We start from the raw sequence: 23,009 nt of genomic DNA, 5'->3' as shown, positions 1-23,009 counted from the left end.
TGTCGTTAAGTATAATAAGTCAGGTACAGAAAGACCCATAAAACATGTTCATGCTTACATATGGAAACTGAAAAAGTCAATCTCATTGAATTAGAAAAACAGAAGCATGGTTACCAGAACCTGGGAAGGGTGTAGAGGCAGAAGTGATGGAGAAAGAGTGGTCAATGAGTATAGGGGTATAGTAAGAAAGAGTAACTTATAATGTTCTATAGCATGATAGGATAACTATGGTTGGCAAAAACTGAATATCTCAAAATAACTAAGAAAGGATTTTAAATGTTCTCAACAAAGAAAAGATAAATGTTTGGGGTGACAGATAAATCAATTACCCTGAATTGATCATTACACACTGTATACATTTATTGAAGGTCACACTATACTCTGTGAATGTTTGATTAGTACGTGTCATTAAAATAGAAATTTTTTTGGGGGGGGGAGGAAAGGGGTTTCTGTAAAAGGAATTTTTCATCATTTACCCATGCTACCACTGAACGTAAACATGCAATGTCTGTATTTACATATCTTTATTAAACCAGCAGGCAAAATGTATACACAATGCAAAGTTAACATCCCATGGTAACCAAAGATATATATTGGAACCTCATCCCTTTCATCATCCTATTTCACCGTTATCTAAACTGTGGACCCTTTCAAGGAGAATATGGTCAAAAACTACAGCCAATCAACATGCCTGAAAAAACAAGCTATACATAAGTCAAGAGTCAAATCTTGAACAGTGATGCCTTAGATCTTGTCCTAATATATTAAGAGCTTACTAGCCAGGAAAAGACTAAAAAGCAGTCCATAATACATATTATTCAACAAGAATAAGAAATACAGAATGTAGTAGCACTAAGGGTTAATTTTCCTATGGCATGTTACTTTGAGGATATGAGTTATTTGAGTGAGGAACACAAAAACAGAAACAAATCAATGATTTACATTTATAAAAAGAAACACCAAAGCAGAAAAGCAGCACTAAGCAATGTGCCCAATCAAATGCAGAAAAGACATAGAATTAACAAGAAATCCCACATATAGCTTTTTAATTTAGAACTGGATTATTTTTATAAGCAGTAGAAAATAAAATGAAAAGGTAAGAGATCAGGGGAAGCAATGAGAAACAGCACTGTTAATGGTCTGTAAGTCTGTCATAGTCTGCCACTAGCCCTTCTTAGGACCCTGCGGCTTTTACTTCCCACCAAGAGAAATTCATCTACTCTATTTGTATTCTAATTCAACTGAGGGCTCCCTGAAACACAGTCAGAACTTCACTGTGAAATGTGCTTTTCAATATACTGACATGAGGGTATTAATTCAACAAATACTTATAAAGTATGTACTACGAGAACCAAATAAGGACACAACAAGGAAAGAAAACTAGACCAATATCCCTGATGAACTCAGATGTAAAAATACTTAACAAAATATTGGCAAATCATATTCAATAACATATTAAGAAGACTGTACATCACAACCAAGTTGATATTATTCCAGAGATGCAAGGAAGGTTTGCCAGGTGCAGTGGAACACATCTGTAATTCCAGCAGCTCAGAAGGCTGAGATAGGAGGACAGCTAGTTCAACGCTAGCCTCAGCAACAGTGAGGCATTAAGCAACTCGGTGAGATCCTTTCTCTAAATAAAGTACAAAATAGGATTGGGGATATGGCTCAGTAGTTGGGTGCCCCTAAATTCAATCCCTGGTACTCTAAAAAAAAAGATGGTTAGGGCTGGGGATGTGGCTCAAGCGGTAGCGCGCTCGCCTGGCATACGTGCGGCCCGGGTTCGATCCTCAGCACCACATACAAACAAAGATGTTGTGCCCACCGAAAACTAAAAAATAAATATTAAAAAAAAAAAATCTCTCTCTCTCTCTCTGTCTCACTCTGTCTTTAAAAAAAAAAAAAAATGGTTTAATATACATAAATTAATAAATGAAAGACAAAAATCACTTAGTCATCCAAATAGATGCAGAGAAGGCCTTAGAAAAAAATTCAGAACACATTCATGATACAAACATCAAAGAAACTAGTGATAAAAGGAATCTACCTCAACATTATAAAGGCTATATATGAAAAATCCAAAGTCAACCTCATAATAAATGGGGAAAAATGAAATGCATTCCCCTTAAAATCTGGAACAAGACAAACATGTATACTCTTACCACTCTTACTTAATATTAGTGCTAGAAATTCTAGCCAGAGCAATTAGGCAAGAGAAGAAAATAAAAGGGATAAAAAAAGGAAAGGAAGAAATCAAACTGTCACTGTTTGCAGATGACATGATACTATGCATAGGAAATCTAAAAACTCCACCAAAAGACTGCTAGAGCTAATAAACAAATTTAGCAAAGTAACAGGTTATAAAATCAACATACAAAAACCAAGTTTTCCCATAGAACAACAATGAATCTGCTGACAAAGAAATCAGAAAAACAATTCCATTCACAATAGCCTAAAAAAAAAACAAAAAAAACACAAACACAAACAAAAGAACACCCTAGAAATAAATCTAACCAAGGAGGTGAAAAACCTCTATAACAAAAACTACAGAACACTGAAGAAAAAAATTGAAGACCTCAGAAAACGGAAAGACCTCCTATGTTCATGGATAGGCAGAATTTATATTGCTAAACTGTCCATAATACCAAAAGCAATATATAGATGCAATGTAATCCCCATCAAAATATCAATGACATTCTTCACAGAACTAGAAAAAACAGTTCTAAAATTTATTTGGAAGAATGAAAGACCCAGAAAAGCAAAAGCAATTTTTTTTTTTTTTTTTTTTTTTAGTTGTAGGTAGATACAATACCTTTATTTTATTTATTTATATGTGGTGCTGAGGATGGAACCCAGTGCCTCACATATGCTAGGCAAGCAATTTACCACTGAGCCACACAACCCCAGCCCCTAGCCAGAATAATTCTAAGCCCCAAAAGCAATGCTGGAGGCATCACAACACCTGAGTTTAAATCATACTACACAACTATTGTAACAAAAACTGCATGGTACTGCATAAAAGAGATCAATGGACAGAATAGAAGACACAGAAACAAACCCACACATCTACAGTCATATGATTCTGAAAAGGTGCCCAAAATATACATTGGAGAAAATGGTGCTGGAAAAACTGGTTATCCACAGGTAGAAGAATGAAACTAGATCCTTATTTCTCACCCAGCACAAAAGTTAATTCAAAATGGGTCAAAGCTCTAGGAATTATACCAGAAAATATGCAACTCCCGGAAAACGTAGGGTCAATACTGGCAATTAGGCACAGGCAACAGCTTTCTCAATAGGACCCCTAAAAATGTTCAACAACATGGTAAAATACAAATTAAAACTTTAGAGATTTCTTTTTGCAGGGGGCTGTGGGGAAGTTTACCAGGGATTGAACTCAGGGGCCACATCCCTAGCCCTATTTTGTAGTTTATATTTAGAGACAGGATCTCACTGAGTTGCTTAGTGCCTCACCATTGCTGAGGCCGGCTTTGAACCAGCAACCTTCCTGTCTCAGCCTCCCAAGCCACTCGAATTACAGGTGTACGCCTGGCAAATCTTCAGAGATTTTATCCCAACCAGTCAGAATGACAGTCATCAAAAATACAAATAACAATAAATGTTGAGAAAGATATAGAGAAAAAGGAACACTTTCACACTATTGGTGAGACTATAAATTAGTATAACCATTATGGAAATCAGTATGGAAGTTCCTCAAAAGACTAGGTAAGGAATCATCATAAGACCCAGCTTGATATTTATCCTAAAGATATTTAAGCAAAAGATATTTATCTAAAGAATCAAAGTCCTCTTACTACAGTGATACATGCACTCCCATGTTTATATCAACACAATTCACAATAACCAAAATACGGAACCTGTCTAGCTGTTTATCAATGGATGAATTTATTTAAAGAAAATGCAGTATATACACAAAATGGAGTTTTAGTCAGCCATAAAGAAAAATGAAATCATGTCATTTGCAGGAAAATGGATGGAACTTGAGACTATTATGTTAAGTGAAATAAGCCAGACTCATAAGGTCAAGAATCATATGTTTTTCTCTTATGTGGAAGCTAGAGAGGGAAAAAGTAAAGAAAGGTGGGGGGTGGGGATATCTCATGAAAACCAAAAGATCAGTACAGGAAAGGGACCAGGAGGTGGGAGGAGGGTAGGAAGGGAAGAAGTGCTGGGGAGCGATGCTGGCCAAACTCTATTGTTACATTGTGTACATGTACAATATATAATGAGATGGGAATCTTTATGTATAACTATAATGTACCAATAAAGGAATATGGAAAGATTTTTTTTAAAAAGTATGTACTATGAGGATACAGCAGTGAATAAAAGCCTAAATCCCTTCCCTCATGAATCTCACACCATAGTAAGGATAGACAATACACAAAACAAGTAAATTACACAGTAACATGCATGCACTGCTATTTTATAATAATAGGCATACATACAATTAAAAACGGAATCAAAGACTTCTCGTGTTACAGAATGTGGGCCTAAGATCCAATTACTGTTCACCTTACTACAGGAGAGAAGTACTGGAGTCTTAGTACCACTGGGATTCTCTGGAAGGCTGTCACCTTCTTCAGGGTCCTGCCGGCCACTGTAATACAACCCAGGCTGGAAGTCTTCTGTATCCAATAAAAACAGGGAATAATCCTGGCCCGCAGCTACACTCCAGACTCCATTTTCACCATTTACCTAAAATGATCGAAACATACTGTCTGAGATGAAGATAATCACAGAGAACCTCAGATGCAGAGAACTTAAATGTTAGGTTACTAAAGCAGGCATGGCACAAAGTCAGCCATATCTCAGAGGGCAAAACTCACTCAGCAAAGTGTGCAATCAAATGCAGAACAGATAAAGAAGTAGAAAGAAATCCCATGTTTAGCCTTTTCATTTAGAACTGGATTATTTTTATAAAAAATCCAAAAACTGGTATCTAAAAAGGAAAAACTGCAGATCTAATTTTTTGAGTTATTTTTTAGAAGCCCCAGGAATAATCTGTGTTACAATCAAGAGGCCCAGAAATGTCTGGAGCCCCACAGCTAAAATACACCTTTGTCCATCCACATTTAGTTGTGTGCAGAAATATCAAGGTAAAAAGAAAAAAAAAATTAAGGCTATATTCACTTCTTTCTAATTAAATCTTGGGTGCTAAAATGCAGTTTCCCACTTGTAATTTACTACCTTTCTGATATGAATTCACTATGCCAAATCCCAGGATGTTGAAATAGGCAGGACCCCTAGAAGCTCATCTGTGTGAACCTAGACCAGTAGTTTTCAAAGAGTGGTCTTTGTTGTAGCTGCTGCAGCAGCAACAATCACCTGGCAATGGTTAGAAATGCAAATTCTCTGGCCCCAGAGTTACTGAGGGTGGCATCCAAAATTCTGTTTTAACAATCCCTCTGGGTAATTCTGACATGTGCAAAAGCTTGAGGACCATTAATTAAACCAATGATTTTCAAAGCTGAGGTTCTGCCTAATGATTCAGGAACTACCATGGAAAGACCGGTGCCAGGGAATTCCCACAAACCTTCAACTAAGGTGGTTCCATCATGATCTGTTTTACATATCAAATTCGTCATAAATTAATTTGAAGTGTACTGCTGCAGAACTACTTCTCTAAACCTCTAGACCCAGCTTTAGCCTTGACTCCAATCCTGATTAAAAAAAAAAAACAAACAAACCAATCTGTTGATCTTCTGTGTCTATACAGCTTCAGTCTGATTCCTGAGCTGATAAACAAAAAAAAAAAACAACGAACAAAACCAAAAGCAAAAACTAACTAAAATCCTAATCCATTAGATCCTTCCTGTCTAGATAGGCTCCAAGCACAAGGTGACTGTGCAAGTGGTGATGGAGGTGCATGCGTATCTCCACAACTTCATACCTATCCTTTTCCGCTTTTCAAGCCATTCAAGCCATTCAGTTACCTGACTTCTGGGTGGGTCAGCAAAGAATGAACGGAGATTTTAATAGGAAGAAAAAACACATCATCTCAGTCTCTAATCAAAACTAATTCAAATCTTACTGTCTTTACTTTTAATTTTCTCAGACTGACTGGAATCACTTCAAAATTCATGTTTACCCTTCCCCAAATTAAAAAAATAAAAAGGTGATGCTATAACTTTTACATATACAGTTAAAGAATTATGAAACTGAATAACAAATTCTATTCTTCTCTGACTCTAAAAATGTTAAACGAATGTTTGATTTCTAGGGTCTCTAATGCTATACTTTGAAACTTTCCTTAGTGTGAATAAGTATATTTTCTATTTTATTTAAATTTTAAAAAAAGAAACAACAATTTGCTATATTTTTGTGATAACAGAAACTGGATGGCTTACTACTATAATGTCACATACTGAAAATATTTAAGATTAAACTAGACTATCTATTCTCTGATGCTTTATTATCTTTACTTCCAAGTAAAATTAAGTTCATTGAAAGAAAAGGCAATATGGAAAAGTCTTAGTGATGGATACATGGTAAACATTGCATATATGAATTATTGGAATATTTATTAACTATAGTTTAAATTTGAATCATGTTCCTAAAATTGAGCTAACTATCCTTTTTTTATTTTCTATCACTGTCAATAGAAAGAGGATGCCTTCAGACACCAGAATCAAAATGCATAAAGAAATGAGATCCATATCCCATGCACCCTACCTTGCCCCCAACCAAAAAACCAAAACCCTTGTAAAAGAAACTAATATTATTAATGAGAATTTGATATTTCTTCTGAGTGTTAAAAAAGGCTGAAAAACACTATTCCAGATTTACATAAAAGGAACTAGAAGCTACCAAGCTCTTAACAACAATATATAATAAAAACCATTCATAAAAGTGACCTATACTTTTTAGTTTTATTACAGAAACTGAAAAGGCTTTCAAAAGGATTTTACTGCTAAGTATGTTACAAAACACACACAACACCACAAAATGTTATATGAAAAAGTCAAATTGAAGTGGGAAGTCAAAAAGTAGACATTTTACGAATAAAGCTCAGAAAATATCACAGTCCTAACATTTGTTTTAAAAGAAAGTACTTTTAGTCAGGCATGGTGGCACATGCCTGCAATCACAGTAATTTGAGGAGGATGAGGCCGGAAAATTTCAAGTTCGAGACCAGCTTCAACAATTTAGTGAGACCCTCAGCAATTTAGCAAGATTCTGTTTCAAATTAAAAAATAAAAAAGACAGGAGAGGTAGCTAGTGGTAAAGCACCCCCGGTTCCGATTTCTAGAAAAATACAAAATAAAAAAGAACTTTCACTTTTTGATTTTTTTGCCTTAAAAAAGACAAAAGAACTATAAATATTCAGTGAACAGTTATGGTTAAGAAATTAAAACTAACACATTTAGTAGGGAGTACTTGAATCCAGGGTCTTATACATACTAGGAAAGTGTTCTTCCATTAAACTACATCCCCAGCTCTTTTTGGTTTTTTATTTGTTTTTTGAGTTAAGAGTTTCATAGAGTTGCCAAGACTGGCCTCAAATTTGTGATCCTTCAGCCTCAGCCGCCAGAATACCTGGGATTATAGGCATGTTCCACCATGCCCAAATAAAACATATTTAAAAAGCATATTTAGCTTGAAAAGAAGTGGCTTCGTGTTACTAGAAAAAAAAAATTTAAGGATCAAAACAATATTAGGCTACAAATATAAAATTCCCCTAATTTTTTGGCAATTAGAAATAACAAACATGAAAGTATTATAATTTAGAAGTATGAGTAAATTGTTATCAAGCTCAGAAAAGTACCTTTGCAAGCCGAGGAACTGTTGTTGGAAAATCAGAATGCCCAAGTTGACCAAAGGTATTGCTACCCCACGAGTAAACCTACCAGAAAAGCAAAAGAATGGAGATAAGAGTTGTGAATCTGATCTTGCATGTCAATTTTGAACTTTTCAAATCATTAATATATATCAATAATCATGCATAATTACTCATATTATTCGTTCACTCTTTAAAATAACAGGTATTTTAAAGTAACATTAGAAGTTACTTGCAAAGAAAGTGATAAAAAAAATAAAGGTAAATGCTCTGTAGAAGGGAAACTATGGAATGACCAGAAAGCTTTTGGTATATGAAGCTCAGGGTCACTATAGGAAAAACAAAAGTATCCGTGTTTTACCAGAGACAGCTGAAAACTGGATCACAAAGATTATGTTAAATGAAAATGGTTTCTGTTTATAGTGAACATGAAAATAATTCATGGTCCTTGTACAAGACTGTGGTGATAGTTCAAAAAAGGAAAACATTGATGAACTAGCCACTTAAAGACAATTACTAGTGTGTTTTGAGAACATATATTCTTTCAGAAATTGTTAGGTATGTGAAATCTAAAATAAAAATCAAATATTTAAAGAGTTTAGGGCAACCTGCTATCAGATTCCCTCTTGCCCTGTGAGAGTTCTCTTTTCTTCTCATTTGAATAAATCCTACTCCTTTCAAACTAGGAAGGGGGGCGGAGGGTAGCTAGAGTCCTTCACTGGCTTCTTAAAAAGATAAGAGAATTGGTGAAGAAGCCATTATCTGAATATATTTAAGAATAACTTAAAACAACTTATTTTCTTAGAAAGGTTTATAATGTCAGAAATCACTTTCAGGTCCCATGATTTCAAAAGAAAAATGCCCTTTTTTGTGAATTACTATGGATTTTCTTCATCAAAGAACATATCAACAATATAAAACAACATTAAATAAATAAAGCTTCTTGGTAAGATAGACCAGTGCTAAATGCAAGCTCTACTATCTGGCATTTGTAATTTAAGAATATCTTAAGCTACAAAATTTCTCTTAGCTTACTTTCTTCCTGTGTAAAATGGAAATAACACCATGTAACACATTCAAAAGTTTAAATGAGATGTGACATTTTTGCCTGACAGAGCAGGTACTTAATAAACCATATTTGCTTTATGTGGAACGGAAATAAGATCAGCATTTTACCTGGGATTTGGCAGTAAGTGCAAGAGAATGGTAACCACCTGCCTCCAGGTGGATCACTTCTTTACCATCCAGACACTTTACACACAATGGCTGAAGCCTTAAAGATAAACACACACACATTACAAAATCAATGTATTCTCAGCAAGAATTATGATCTTGCTCAAATTATAGGGGCTTTTCAGTAAAAATGAATATTAAAATAACAATAATACATATATGTTCACACTACTCCAAATTTTATAAATAATTTTAGGTTTTTAATTCAATTTTTTCTATTGAACACTAATGAACCCCCATAAGTCAGAATCTTTTTAAGAACCACAGAACTACAAGTGATTCATTATAACAGAGGGTATACTAAGGACACAGTAGAATATAACTAAAGAAGTGGATGAGTTAAAATTTTTTTTTTTAATTTCATAGTATCCTTCACTCTGCTAAGAACAGACATTTATATCAACCCATTGTTTTAGACAAACATTCCATTTACACATCTTCAAGCTTCACAAATATATACTTTTTAATATAAGTATTTCTATACTTATATTAAACATTTCTATACTTACATTAAACATAATGATAGTTTTTCCCTGATGTACACATAGTTTAGTGTTTCAGTTATAGTTATTTTGACAGTGGCAGAGAGATATCTTTTGGATAAAATAACCTTGGTATTACTGCATAAGTTAAAAAATTTAACTATTCAAATGATGCAATGAAATTTCATCTTATCTTTAACATTGCTTTTTTTTTAATTCCAAGATCAACATACATCAAAGGAGACATGGAAAAGTATACCATGAATACTTAAGTCCTTATTATTAGGAGCAAATTCAAGGCTAAAGTGACAATTTTTTTTTTGTTTGTTTGTTTGTTTGTTTTGTTTTTTAGCAGAGTTAATGGTGCATTATAACCTGGATCTAGAGGGATCGGATTTCCTCTAAGAGGAAATGGACATGTAGAGACCTTCATACTCGGGCAGTTATTTGTTTAATCCAACTTTTATCAGTAAATGCTTGTTGCACTTACCTAGGCAGAACATCGCCATGCCCCAACTGCCCTTCCTTTCCTTTCCCCCAGGTCCACACCTCTGTTCTCAGAGAAGGCAGAAGGGCATCTGCTTCTCCACTATATGTGGGAGTCAGAACCACTGTCCTGGTTTTCACCCGTGCAGCTTTTCTTAAGAGCCTGGGGGAAACTAAAAAGAAACCAGAGATAAGATAAAGGAGCAGAGAGCCAGGGAAAAGATACAGTTTTCATAGAGTATCATAATTTAAGTATACATAATTTTGAGATCTCTTTGACCCACAGATGTGGAATATTTATTTTGCCACGTCACTAACACACTTCCATGCTAAGGTCAAATTTTACTTAGTAATCTAAAGCATACCTAGAAAAATTTTATTTTTCCTCTCTCTCTTTAAAAATTATCTGTGGAGCTGGGTGGTGGTGCATGCCGATAATCCTAGGGGATTAAAAATTGAGAATTTTTCAAATAAATACATTAACATGGTATTTTTAAGCATATTTTGATAGGTTCTCTGAAAAAAGGGGGATTTAATAGTCATGTACATTTGTAATAAAGGATTTACTTACTTACTTACTTACTTATTTTGAAGTGCTGAGAATTTTGAACCCAGTGCCTCACACATGTGGGGCAAGTGCACTTCCACTGAGCTACAGCCCCAGTCCCCTAAAGGACTTATTAGATAAAAAATTTCAAAACTTGTATAGTAGAAAAAGGCTTATAAAATGTTAGTATTAAAAGCTTTTGCATTTTGCCTGTATATTTCAAATTATTTTATAGAGAAATAATCTTTTGAAAGGATGCTGCCATCTTTGTAGTATTCAAAATTATAACAAACATACACCATACTATGTAAATCTTATATACCAATGTGGTTGCAAGATAAATTTTGAAGAAAATCATCAAAATGTCACTAAGTGCAGACCTATTCACTCATGAACTTAGTCATTAACTTGTGGGCCACCACAAAGTGATCATCATTTCTTACATTCTTTTCTGGTTAATGTACAATTTGTAAGCATAGAGACCCAAATAAACTACTTGAAGCTTCTTCAAAGATGTTCTGCAGATTTTTTTTTTTTTTTTTTTTTTTGGTACTGGGCATTGAACCCTGAGGCACCCTCTCTGTCCATCTTCAAAGTCAGTAATATCAGGATGAGCGTTCACACTGTCCTTTCTCTTGCTTTCTTCCTATTCCTCTTTTATTGAACCCAGGGACGCTTAACCAATGAGCCACATCCCCAGACCTTTACATTTTTGATTTTGAGACAGTGTCTTGCTTCAAAAGTTGCTTAAGGCCTCACTTAATTACTGAGGCTGGTCTTGCCCTTGTGATCCTCCTGCCTCAGCTTCCTGAGTTGCTGGGATTATCGGCATGCGCCATCGCACCCAGCTCCACAGATAATTTTTAAAGAGAAGAAAAATAAAATTTTTCTAGGTATACTTTAGATTACTAAGTAAAATTTGACCTTTGCATGTTAGTGTGTTAGTGACATAACAAAATGAATATTCCACATCTGTGGGTCAAAGAGATCTCAAAATTATGTATACTTAAAAAGCTAAAGGACATTTAAGATGAAAAAATTTTAATTCTCCTTCAGACTTAACAGAACCCAAGGGCTTTCTTATATGTCACATATATATCATATATAAAAATCTAGTGGCAATGAGAATCAGGAGATCGGATAAGAAAAGTACACAGTGGCACAAGAAACTGTGGGAAATAGATCAAATGTAGGGAACAGGGCCAAAAGAGGTAAATTTTAGTCAGGCTAGGATTTCTAATTTTGGAGCTCTATACAAAATGGTATAAATTAGGGGTTGGTAAATTATAGATCATAGATCAAATAAGGCCCACTGTCTTTATAAATAAAGTTTTATTGAAACACGCACTTCATTCATTTATAGACTGTCTGCAGTAGCATTTATGTTACAACAGCATAGTTGAGCAGTTATCACAGACTGTGTAACCTACAAATCATATTTCTCTTTGGCTCTTTACTGAAAAAATTTGACAACTTCTGGTCTGACCTCATACTTTTCAAATACTAATTCACACTAATCACCTCAGTACCTTGTTATAATGCATGTTTTGATTCAGTAAGTTTGGGGAGAAGTCTGAGATTCTTCCTTTCTACCAAGTTCCCAGATAATGCTAATGCTATTGGTCTGCAGACCATTTCAAGGAAGCAAAAGTCTACTTGGCTGAGATTACAAAACTGATTCGAAAATGCAAAAGAACCCCAACTGTGTAATATTCTAAATACTCTGTAACCACATTACTAATGGTTACAGAAATGAAGTTTTCTCTTATTGAAGCTTAAAAATTCACTTACCCAATGCTCTTATCTACAAACTCATTGATTTAGAGTAGAGGTCCCAATAAAGAAATAAGGCTACTGCCACATTCCAGAACAAATAAGATTCATAACAAGGTTCATAAGCAGAAGCAGACATCAAGAAAAAATTATGTTCTATAGTTATTTCTAAAGCAAAGCATATATGTGACCCTTTTTTTAAAGCCACCATTTTAATAAAACTATATAAAGTTTTAAGTATGTCAGCTCCATAATCAGAAAACCTAATTTATTATAATATAGCATACAGTACTGATAGCATCTACAGTTCACCAGAAGTCAGTTCACAAAGCTGGTTATTTCCTTACCTTGTGACAGTAATCCAGGGAGGGAGAGTCTTCGACTGCCTCCCTCTGATTCTTCTTCCCTGATATCCACAAGACTTGAACTTTTCTTTCCTTGCATTGACTCCTGTTTAACCTGTTCTTCTCTGCTGTCTTTCAAACCTTCTGGGCCTATGGAACTACTGCCTGCCTGCGCTCCAGTTTCACAAGGGGCTGTACTATAAAAGTTCATAACTTTCTTAAGAGACAAGGCCCCAGCCTCATAGGTAGCAGCCACTCTCACACCAACAGCAGATGCACAAGAGACCACCAGGCTGTTGAGGGCTGAGGTGCTTGTGGTTGGTGGGCTGTGAAGATTAGGAACTGCTTCTTCTACAAGAGGCTAAAATATACACACATAAAAAAAGAACATAAAAATATAATCCCTTATAAGACAGATAATCAATAAAGACAATTTAGCCATCACTATTTGCATATAAAAATTTTAAACAAGAGAAGTCTTCATCTCCAACTTAAAACTATCCCCTCTTGATCACAGTTAACATATTAGATGGACTCAAAATACAGTTTCTTATCTGAAGTACTTCCTTCTGCCTGGGTGTTGTGTTTTTTCATGACATTTTAAAATAAGCTCTCACTATTTTCATAAAATCAAGCAAAGGAAAAGAGGAGAGGAGAAGGAAAGATACAAAAAACATTGGCTTTAATATAAGGTACACTGACACAGCCCTGGATATAAGGTGGAAAAAAATCCAAGGTTTACTACTGATCACTTTTAGGAAAACTTGCAGATTGCTACGCAAAAATAGCAGAAAAAATTAGATTTTAAGAACATTTTATAAATGGAAATTTAGATATGGGATATAGAAACAGAAAAATAAGTTAGGTCTCTGATCTAACATCCTCAGAATTATGTTAAGGCTTTCTGCTTCTTTATCAATGAGTTATTTTCCATGACCCAGTAGCTAGACAAGTTGCGGGATTACCTTTGCTCTTGTTACCATAGAGAGCGAAAATGATACGTTAATAATTAAACACCTGGAACCAATGTCCTTAATGTGATTCACAGATATATTAAAAAGTCAAACCAAAGTTTTCTACTATCTTAGTAAAAAAATGAGCTGAAACTTACTCTAAGCTAATAAATACCATTGTTCACTAAAAAGAAGAGTCATTAAATATACCTAGTTAACACAAAAAAAGCTTTTTGGCATATAAGCTTAATTATAATGAAAAAAAAATCATTTCTTATTCTACCCTAAGATCCCAAAGGATAGCCACACATTCCTTAATTTGTCCTGAATTAAAAAACAAACCAGGGCTGGGGGGTGTAGCTCAGCAGCAGAATGCATGCTCAGCCCAAGTGCCCAAGGTTCAATCCCTACCACCAAACCAAACCAAAACAACAAAATAAAATATATATAGTACTTCACTTTGGCTTCTGATTTTCTTAAATAATTCCTGGTTCCTGGTATAGTTTCTGAAGTATAGCAGGTACTCAATATGTTTTATTGAATTAAATATTAAATTCAGGAGAGCTATTTCTACACAAAGTAAGTAGTCTATAATAAGTCAATGAAATAAAAAATATACCAATCACATGAAACGAAAGATAAAAAAAAACCCTGTTATTTCTTTGGTAATAGAATTCTCATAACTTAGCTGGGCATGTGGTGCATGCCTGTAATTCCACAATTTGGGAGGCTGAGGCAGGAGGATCATAAATTCAAACCCAGTCTCAGCAACTTAGTGAGGCCCTAAGCAACTCATTGAAATCCTACCTCTAATAAACTACAAAAAAAGGCTGGGGATGTGGCTCGGTGGGTAAGCATCACTGGGTTTAATCTCTGATACAAATGTGTGTGTGTGTGTGTGTGTGTGTGTGTGTATTTTTTTTTTTAACCTCATAATTTGCTCAGAAGAACCAACCTCAATATTCCACCCTTTATGAAGGTTCATTAAGGAAGTAGTGATATACTTAGGGGTGGCTATTAAGGTGTTCTTACCACTAGATAGTGGAAAAGTAACAAAACGCTATCTATTGGACTGGGGGTGTGGTCCTGAGTTACAGCAATTGCCTAGTGTATATTAGGTCCTGGGTTCAATCCTCAGCACTGCCAAAGAAAACATACATGAAAAACAAATAAACAAAATATCTGTACCTTATATAAACATTAAATTATTCTAATTCAGTCTTTCTATTTAATTACATTGGAGAATACAGTAAGTGAATAAATAAAACAAAAACAAGACAGAAAAAATACAAAACCAGCAATTTTGATGAAAGACAATTTTAGGAGTACTGGTCAACCAATAACATTTTGGTTTATTTCACATAAATGGGAAACACTTTCAGTTATATCTGGCCAGAGGAGAAAAATCTTGTCCCAAACCTCAATTTCTGAGTTGAATATATGACTGAAATGCTGTTTATGAAGAATGAATTAAACTTAATAGGAACACACATTGCCAAAACTAGCACAAGTGACAAAAACTTTCAATATTTAACAAAAGAAGTCTAAAGTAAAATGCAATTTCATTGATGGCAATTTAATAATTAAATAACCTATATACAACAAACCAAACTTTAGTAAATTAAAGGAATGACTTTTTTTTTAATCACACTTTTTTTTATAAGCATGTGCAGTCTAAGAATGTTCTTTTGGTTTTTGTTTTGTTTTTGGCAATACTGGTAATTGAACTCACAGCCTCACACATGCTAAGCAAGCACTCTACCACTGAGCTACAGCCTTCCGGCCATTTTTATTTTAATTTTACACAAGGTCACCTTGCTAAATTGCCCAGGATAGCCTCAAACTTGCAATCCTCCTACCTCAGCCTCTTGAGTAGCTGGGACTAGAATTAATATTAGAAAACAGCTATTATTAGATACCCACCAACAGATGAATGGATGAAGAAACTGTGGCATATATACACATTGGAATATTACTCAGCCATAAAGAAGAATGACTTTATGATATACACCAGTAAATGAATGGATCTGGAGACTATCAGCTAAGTGAAATAAGCCAATCCCCATAAAACCAAAGGTTGAATGTTCTCTTTAATATGTGGATGCTAACCCACAACAAGGGTTGGAGGGAATAGAAGCTTAGCAGATTAGACAAAGGGGAATGTAGAAAAAGGAAGGGGGATAGGAATAGGAAAGACAGTGAAATGAATCTGACATAACTTTCCTATGTACATGTACGAATATACCACAGTGAATCTTACCTATACATCCACAAGACTGGGATCCTAATTAGAAAAAGATATATTCCATGTTTGTATAAATATATCAAAATAGATTCTATTGTCCTGTCTAACTAAAAAAGAAATTTAAAAGTGCCAAATAAAAGTTGAAAAAACCCAGCTATTATTAACTTTTTACAAATGAAATATCAACATAGTTTCATGAATGGATTGTGAAATAAAGATTATTTCTAAAAATACCTCCATGCTCTCATTCTGACAGAGTAACAATAGCAATAAAGAATCAAGAGACTGTATGGTTTTTAAAGCATGAAAAAAACACCACATGGCAGATCTTCTATGACTAGATGTTTTGTTAATTTTAGTTTCTTAATTTTAGGGTTTTGGTAAAAGCAAAATCAAAAGGCTACACCTAAGTAAAAAGCAGAAATTATCCTTTTAGAAAAATTAGTTTTAAGCAGGGAGACTCAAACTTTATTGCAAGGTACAGGTAAAACCTTTTGTTCATCTTGCCACAAGTATTAAAAATGAGAATGGTTTTAACAAGATAAGAAAACATTACCTCCCAACCAAATAAAGTTCAGTAAGGACCACAGCTATAACTAATAAAAACTGATAAAAACACAACAGAATGCCTTTCAGTGTCTTTCTGCCTACAACTAAAGGATCTGCCACCCTGCGACCTTCCCTGTTAGGAAGTAAAGGATTTTCCAAAACAGAACTCAGAACATTCTGTGCATATGTGATTATATTAGACTAAACTATTCAGGGATCCACCAAAATTCAGTACCTTAGCCATGCTGGGGGGTCACTAATGAGGGGGAAAAAAAAAAGGAGGGTGCTACTTCCAAAATAAGCCCAGCAAGACATTTTTCAACATGATAAAGAGTCAGAACGTAAGCACAGTGATTTTTAATTAATACAGGTTCTTTTCTCTAGGCTTACCTAATAAAATAGAAATATAGTCAAACTTACAAACTAAAGCACACCATAAAATCTTAGCATTTCCAAGTTTCTAAAGTAAAGTGCATACAGTTCAACTCTAATAATACCCTTAGGCTATGAAATTTAGCAAGTACCTGAGGTGGCATTGACTTTTCACCATTCTTTGAATCCTCCCTTACTGAATGATCTGACAGTTTCTGCAAGTATTCATTTACTGCCTGGGTGTCAGGGTATGATGGTATGTTTCTGGCAGAAGAAATTTCAGTTGTTCCCTCGATGTTTTGTTGGGAGGAAGTAGTATCACCACTTGTGGTGGGGGCGCTTTCAATGTTCAATTCGGAGGCAAGCGGCAGTCCAGCTTCTACAGGCGTGTTCTCAAACACTTCTCCCTGACTGTCAAGGGTCTCAGCAGAGGGGCTGATGGCAGAGCTGGCGTGGTTTTCTGCCTGGGATTCTGACAGTGTCACACCTAAAGGGCAACAGTGACTGTCTGAGATAATCACATGGTCCTCTTTGTCAGTCATGGTAATGAGGAGCTGGCTGCACTGGGTGCATCTCTCGGGGACTGGCTTCAGGTCCTGGGAAGGGAGGCACTGCACAAGTGCCAGGCTGTGGAAAGCACCACAGGCGACTTGTAGCACTACTCGCCCAGCAAGGTGTTCCACCTTTTGTGGCTTTGTCACTGGGAAGGTAGTGGTGATGAGACCCAACTGACAACCGGTACCCCATGCCCAAATCTCTCTGCTGATTGACAATGCCAGAGTGTGCTCCTCGCCACATGCCAACTGCAAAATCCTGACTGCCAACAAAGGGCTGGTTTCAGAATCAGAAATGCTGACAGGATTCGGTTCTGGCACGTACTGCTGGTTAGCTACTGCACACTGACCCGCAGAATTCTCTCCCCACATGTACACTACGCCACTTTCTGTCACTGCTCCGCTGTGGAAGCTCCCTGTTGCCACAGTAACAACATGTTGCCCAACCAGGGCATTTTCTAGAATGGGACTATCTGGACAAATTTCTGCTGATTCACTTCTCCAAGGAAGAGTCCCAAAGCTGTAGACCTCACCATCTGAAGGTTTAAAAAAAAGAAAAAGAGAAGGTTAGTGAATTAAAAATTTTATCAGCAACTTCTAGCACTATGCCCCCAGATTTAACAAAACAGAATTTTTAAAAATTCTTTCCAAAGGACAGTTATAGCGATTTGATTCAAACACACAGTATTTCACACTTATTTGTCTTTTAATAAATAACATAACTTTTTTTAACATTTTTTTTTTAGTTATAGGTGGATACAATATCTTTATTTTATTTTTTATGTGGTGCTGAGGATCGAACCCAGTGCCTCACGCATGGGAGGCAAGCACTCTTCCTCTGAGCCACAATCCCAGCCCCAACAAATAACATAACTTTTAACAAATAAACATTCTATACTATAATGAGAATTTACAAACCGCAGCAGGTTACTTTTAGTCAAAGGGTATTATCACTCTTTCCTTCAGCCCCATCCTAAAACTCCCAGCATGAATCTACTACTAAACTCTAGCTAGTGTAACAGTCTACTAGAGAAGCAGATACCAAATACTCAGAAAAAAGTAATCATAGGATAAAGTAAGCAGAAGATAATAAAATAGACACATTTGCTAATGTCTAGAAGTTGGAGCAACAGAAAATCATACAATGGCATAAAAATAAAGATTCATTTGGACCCAGACTAGGAAAGTGGCTTTATGCCTCTAGGTTATACAGAAAGCACCAGTATCAACAAGACATGTAAGTCACATCATATGTAATTTCTAGATGTTCCATATATATATACTGTATACTAGATACTAAAGAGCCTTTCTAAGATAAGATTTATTTAAAAAGCAAATCGTCACAACAAAATAAACAGCAGAAAGCAAACGAAACTAACAAATGACTAACTAACTTTAGAACTAAAATGAAAGGCAGTGACATATACACAAAATTATAACTTATATGTATCCAAGTAGCTATAAGTCTTAATTTTATTGCTATATTGTAGGAGTTTGGGAGCAAGTACATATGACCCAGGCTGGCTAAAAATTCAAGTGTAACAAGACTTGACCATAAGTTTTAAAAAATATTGAATCAAATTTACTATTCCTTGTTTTCTATATGAACAGAAACATCCATATTTTTTGATTAATGAAGAAATCAGTACTATTTTCCCCTCAAGGCAACAATGAAGTTGATAATTGAAAAAAATGCAAACTTTATCTCTGTCCTACTGTATGTGGCATATATAGCTACACACGCCAACTCATCACAATAGCTATATAGGGAAGAACACAATAGTGGCTAGAGGGAATATAGGAACTTTTATTAAGAAATGTATGCTTGGATAAAGAATAAATGGGGGGCTGGGGTTGTGGCTCAGTGGCAGAGCACTTGTTTAGCACATGTGAGGCACTAGATTCAATCCTCAGTACCACATAAGAATAAATAAATAAATAAATAATAAAGTCATTGTGCAGGGCTAGGGATATAGCTCAGTTGATAGAGTGCTTGCCTCACGTGTGCAAGGCCCTGGGTTCAATCCCCAGCACCACAAAAAAAATAAAAAATAAAGTCATTGTGTCCATCTATAACTAAAAAGAGTATTAAAAAAAAAAGAAGAAGATGGGAAAGTAAGTTCACTGATTAAGACTTTTTAAACTTTTCTCCCAAGGAACAAAACAATAGTCACTCACTCTTTCAAGTAACATTATTCCACTAGCAAGAGCAACATTGCAAATAAATGGATATGTAATTTCCCCACCACTTTATTTTTACCCTGAAATACATAATGGAGCATCAATGAATTATGAGCTAATAGTCAAATTTAATAGAGACAAAGAATCTTGAATCATTTTAGCATTCAATCAGAACCATTCATTTTCTCACCTGAAAAGGATAACATTAGAGATCTTTGTGCTAAAATATGCTCACATTGTGTGAAATGAGGTTTTTTTACTTTGTTTTTTCTGGGGCGTAGGCATCTTTGAGGATACTGCTTTAAACACGAACAATAATAGGACATTTATATATATTTCAAGTTATCCCTCAATTGTCCCAGCTTTTACTGAAGATTTCCAAATCTTAATGAACATATTCCAAGTTTTCATTCAAAACAACAGTATTCTACTTTTATGAGCTTGAGAACTCCAAAGTCAGATTTAAGCTTTATTTCCTAGAGTTTATCTTCCCTTAGTTCCTAGAAGGAAAATACCAAAGTAGCATTTAATATTTAATAAATGTTTATACAGCAAAATGTATGAATTAGTGAAATCAGTGGCAATCCTGGCCCAAATCAAATTTGCCGTGATTGAGTTGATAAACTGACATCAAGATTAAAGGCAACTCTCAAAGCTCACACCTATAATCCCAGGAACTTGGGAGACTGAGGCAGGAGGATAAGAAATTCAAGGCCAGTTTTAGCAACTTAGCAAGATCCTGTCTCAAAATGAAAAATAAAAAGGTCTGGAGAATGTATCTTAGTGGTAGAGAACCCCTGAGTTCAATCCTCATTGGAGGCAGGGGACTAAAGGCAACTCTACATTAGCACGTTTCTATTTTAGATGCACAAGTTTTTATGTGCTCTTATGAGCTGCTACTTATGCCTGAGAAAAACTGTACTGATACAATACAGTCCAGTGACTTAAAAACTAGGCTTTGAGGGGCCAGAAACAGTGGCACACACCTGTAATCCCACTGGCTCTGGAGGCTGAGGTAGTAGGATCACAAGTTCAAAGCCAGCCTCAGCAACTTATCGAGGCTCTAAGCAACTTGACAAGGCCCTAAGAAACTAGGCAAGACCCTGTCTCAAAAAATAAAAAATATAAAGGGCTGAGGGTGTGGCTCAGTGGTTATAAGCCCCGCTGGGTTCAATCCCCAGTACCAAAACAAACAAAAAAAGTAGGCTTTGAAATCAGACTGAATTCCCATCCTGATTCTGACACTTTAAATAGCTATGTATGCTAAGGGAAATTATTTAACTTCCCTGACCTTCAGTTTATTTATTATGACCTTCATTTTATCTGTAAATAACACTAGCAGCCACGTCATAAGGTAAAGATTCAAAGATAAAATGTGGAAAATGTTTAGTGTTAATTCTGGCACACAAATGTTTGATAAACGTTGACTATTATAAGCAGCAAAGTTCACTGAGAACCCCTAACATTCAATAACTCTCTTACCTGACTTTACACACTCAGGTATTTATTACCATTTTAGTTAGTATTTGTTAAACCATTCTTTTCAATACCTTCAGTCAAAAGAACTCCATGTTTCACTCCAAGGGCTGCTTGAAGAACAGTCTTTCCTCCCCAGCCTGGCAATCTCTCTGGTATGATAGAAAAGGATCCCGCCTGCCAGACATGGACCAGGCCTCTTTCTTTGGATCCTTCTGCTTCTGTTGAACTATAAACATTTAGGGAAAATATATAAATATATATACTTTTTTCTTACAATTCAAAACTGTATCTTTTGGTCTTAATATTTTCCATGAAATTATGTCTTTTATCAGGATTCATGGATGATTGGGTCCTAAAAGTTTAATTAGCGCCTACATTATGCTTTGGTTTTGATATAGGAGACAAGAAAAAACAACTATTTACATAAAGGCTGGAAGATAATCTAAGCCCACAAATTATTTCTCTCTATCTAAGCAGAAAGAAAAAAACTGGATATTTTTGGACATTTTATGATTTGGGAGCGTAAAATTTTGAGATTCTAACTTCTCAATACATTAATTAACACCTTGTTTAAATAGTCAAGTTAAAACATACCCACTGGGTTTGTTCCCTAGTACCACATTAAAAAAAAAAAAATTAAACAAACAAAATAAAGGTATTATGACCATCTACAACTAAAAAAACTAAAAAAAATAAAGTACCCCCAAGATGAAGTCTTATTTTAAAATTAGTTTATAATTGATGAAAAGTTTTGATGAGAAAGATCTGAGAAATAGAAATCCATATTTTACTTTAAGCTGAGTTTAAATCTATAATTTCTGTTTAAGTTTTTAAAATAATTTGAGCCAGGCATGGTGGCACATGCATGTAATCTCAGTACTTCAGGAGGCTGAGGCAGGAGGATAGAAAGTTCAGAGTCAGCTTCAACAATTTAGCCCTAAGCAACTTAGTGAGACCCTGTCTCAAAAAAAAAAAAATAAAAAGGGATGGGGATGTGGCTCAGTGGTTAAATGCCCGTTTTTCAATCCCTGGTATCAAAAATAATGTTTTTATTTGTAATTGATACATAATTGTACATATTTATGGGGTGCAGTGTGACTATTTCAATACGCATCTACAATGTATAATGATCAGATAATCAGATCAGGGTAAATGGCATATTTATCATTTCTTTATGTTGGAAACATTCAAAATTCTCTCTACTAGAAATTTTGAAGTATGTAATTAATTGTGTCACTCATATTTCCCTACAGTGATATACTATCCCCATTAACCACTCTCTCTCCATTTCCCCATAACCCCCAAATCCTTTCCAATCTCTGGCAATCACTATTCTATTCTCTACTTCTATGAAATCAACTTTTCAGCTTCAGCATGTTAAAGTAAAAACCTGTGGTATTTACTTTTCTGTGCCTGATTTATTTCACTTAACATAATGTTCTCTAGTTCTCTCCATGTTGCTGAAAATGATAAGATTTCAAATTTTCATGGCTGAATTTTTTTTCCATTTTTTTTCAGTACTAGGGATTGAACATTGAACCAAGGGCTATTTTACCACTGAGCTACATGCCCAGCCCTTTTTAATGTTTTATTTTGAGATGGGGTCTTGATACATTGCCCAGCTTAGCCCCAAACTTGTGATCCTCCTGCCTCAGCCTTCCCAGTAGCTAGGATTATAGGAATGCCCACAGTGCCCAGTCATGGCTAAATATATACTGTTGTGCATATATCTACCACATTTTCTTTATCCATTCATCTGTTAACAGGTATGTAGGCTGATTCCATATCTTGGCTACTGTGAACAGAGCTGCAATAATCACAGGGTTACAGACATCTCTTCAATATTCTTGTTTTCTTTCCTTTGGAAATATTCGCCCAGTAGTGGAATTTCTGGGTCATATGGTAGTTCTTTTTCTAGTTTTTCAAGAGTCTCTATACTATTTTCCATTATTTAGATTTAAGAAAAATTTACAACAGATGCCAGTAAAATCCTTCAGGCTTCATTCATTT

At 35.2% G+C, this 23,009-nt stretch overlaps 1 protein-coding gene across 6 annotated transcripts in view; it reads right to left on the bottom strand.

Annotated features, from left to right (window-relative positions):
* Positions 1-23,009, bottom strand: part of Als2 (alsin Rho guanine nucleotide exchange factor ALS2) — a 73,611-nt gene that overhangs the window by 37,817 nt on the left and 12,785 nt on the right. For all 6 annotated transcript variants that reach the window (XM_076865671.2, XM_076865674.2, XM_076865675.2 and 3 more), the window contains exons 4-10: positions 21,071-21,225; positions 16,938-17,875; positions 12,670-13,027; positions 10,007-10,175; positions 8,978-9,074; positions 7,790-7,867; positions 4,537-4,719 (exon numbers count right to left, since the gene is read on the bottom strand). In XM_076865671.2, the coding sequence (XP_076721786.2) occupies positions 4,537-4,719; positions 7,790-7,867; positions 8,978-9,074; positions 10,007-10,175; positions 12,670-13,027; positions 16,938-17,875; positions 21,071-21,225 (1,978 nt within the window). The remainder of the gene's footprint in view (positions 1-4,536; positions 4,720-7,789; positions 7,868-8,977; positions 9,075-10,006; positions 10,176-12,669; positions 13,028-16,937; positions 17,876-21,070; positions 21,226-23,009) is intronic.

This window comes from Callospermophilus lateralis, chromosome 9 (assembly GCF_048772815.1).
Source record: "Callospermophilus lateralis isolate mCalLat2 chromosome 9, mCalLat2.hap1, whole genome shotgun sequence".
Taxonomy (NCBI): Eukaryota; Metazoa; Chordata; class Mammalia; order Rodentia; family Sciuridae; genus Callospermophilus; species Callospermophilus lateralis.
This window is presented reverse-complemented; position numbering and strand designations above follow the sequence as displayed.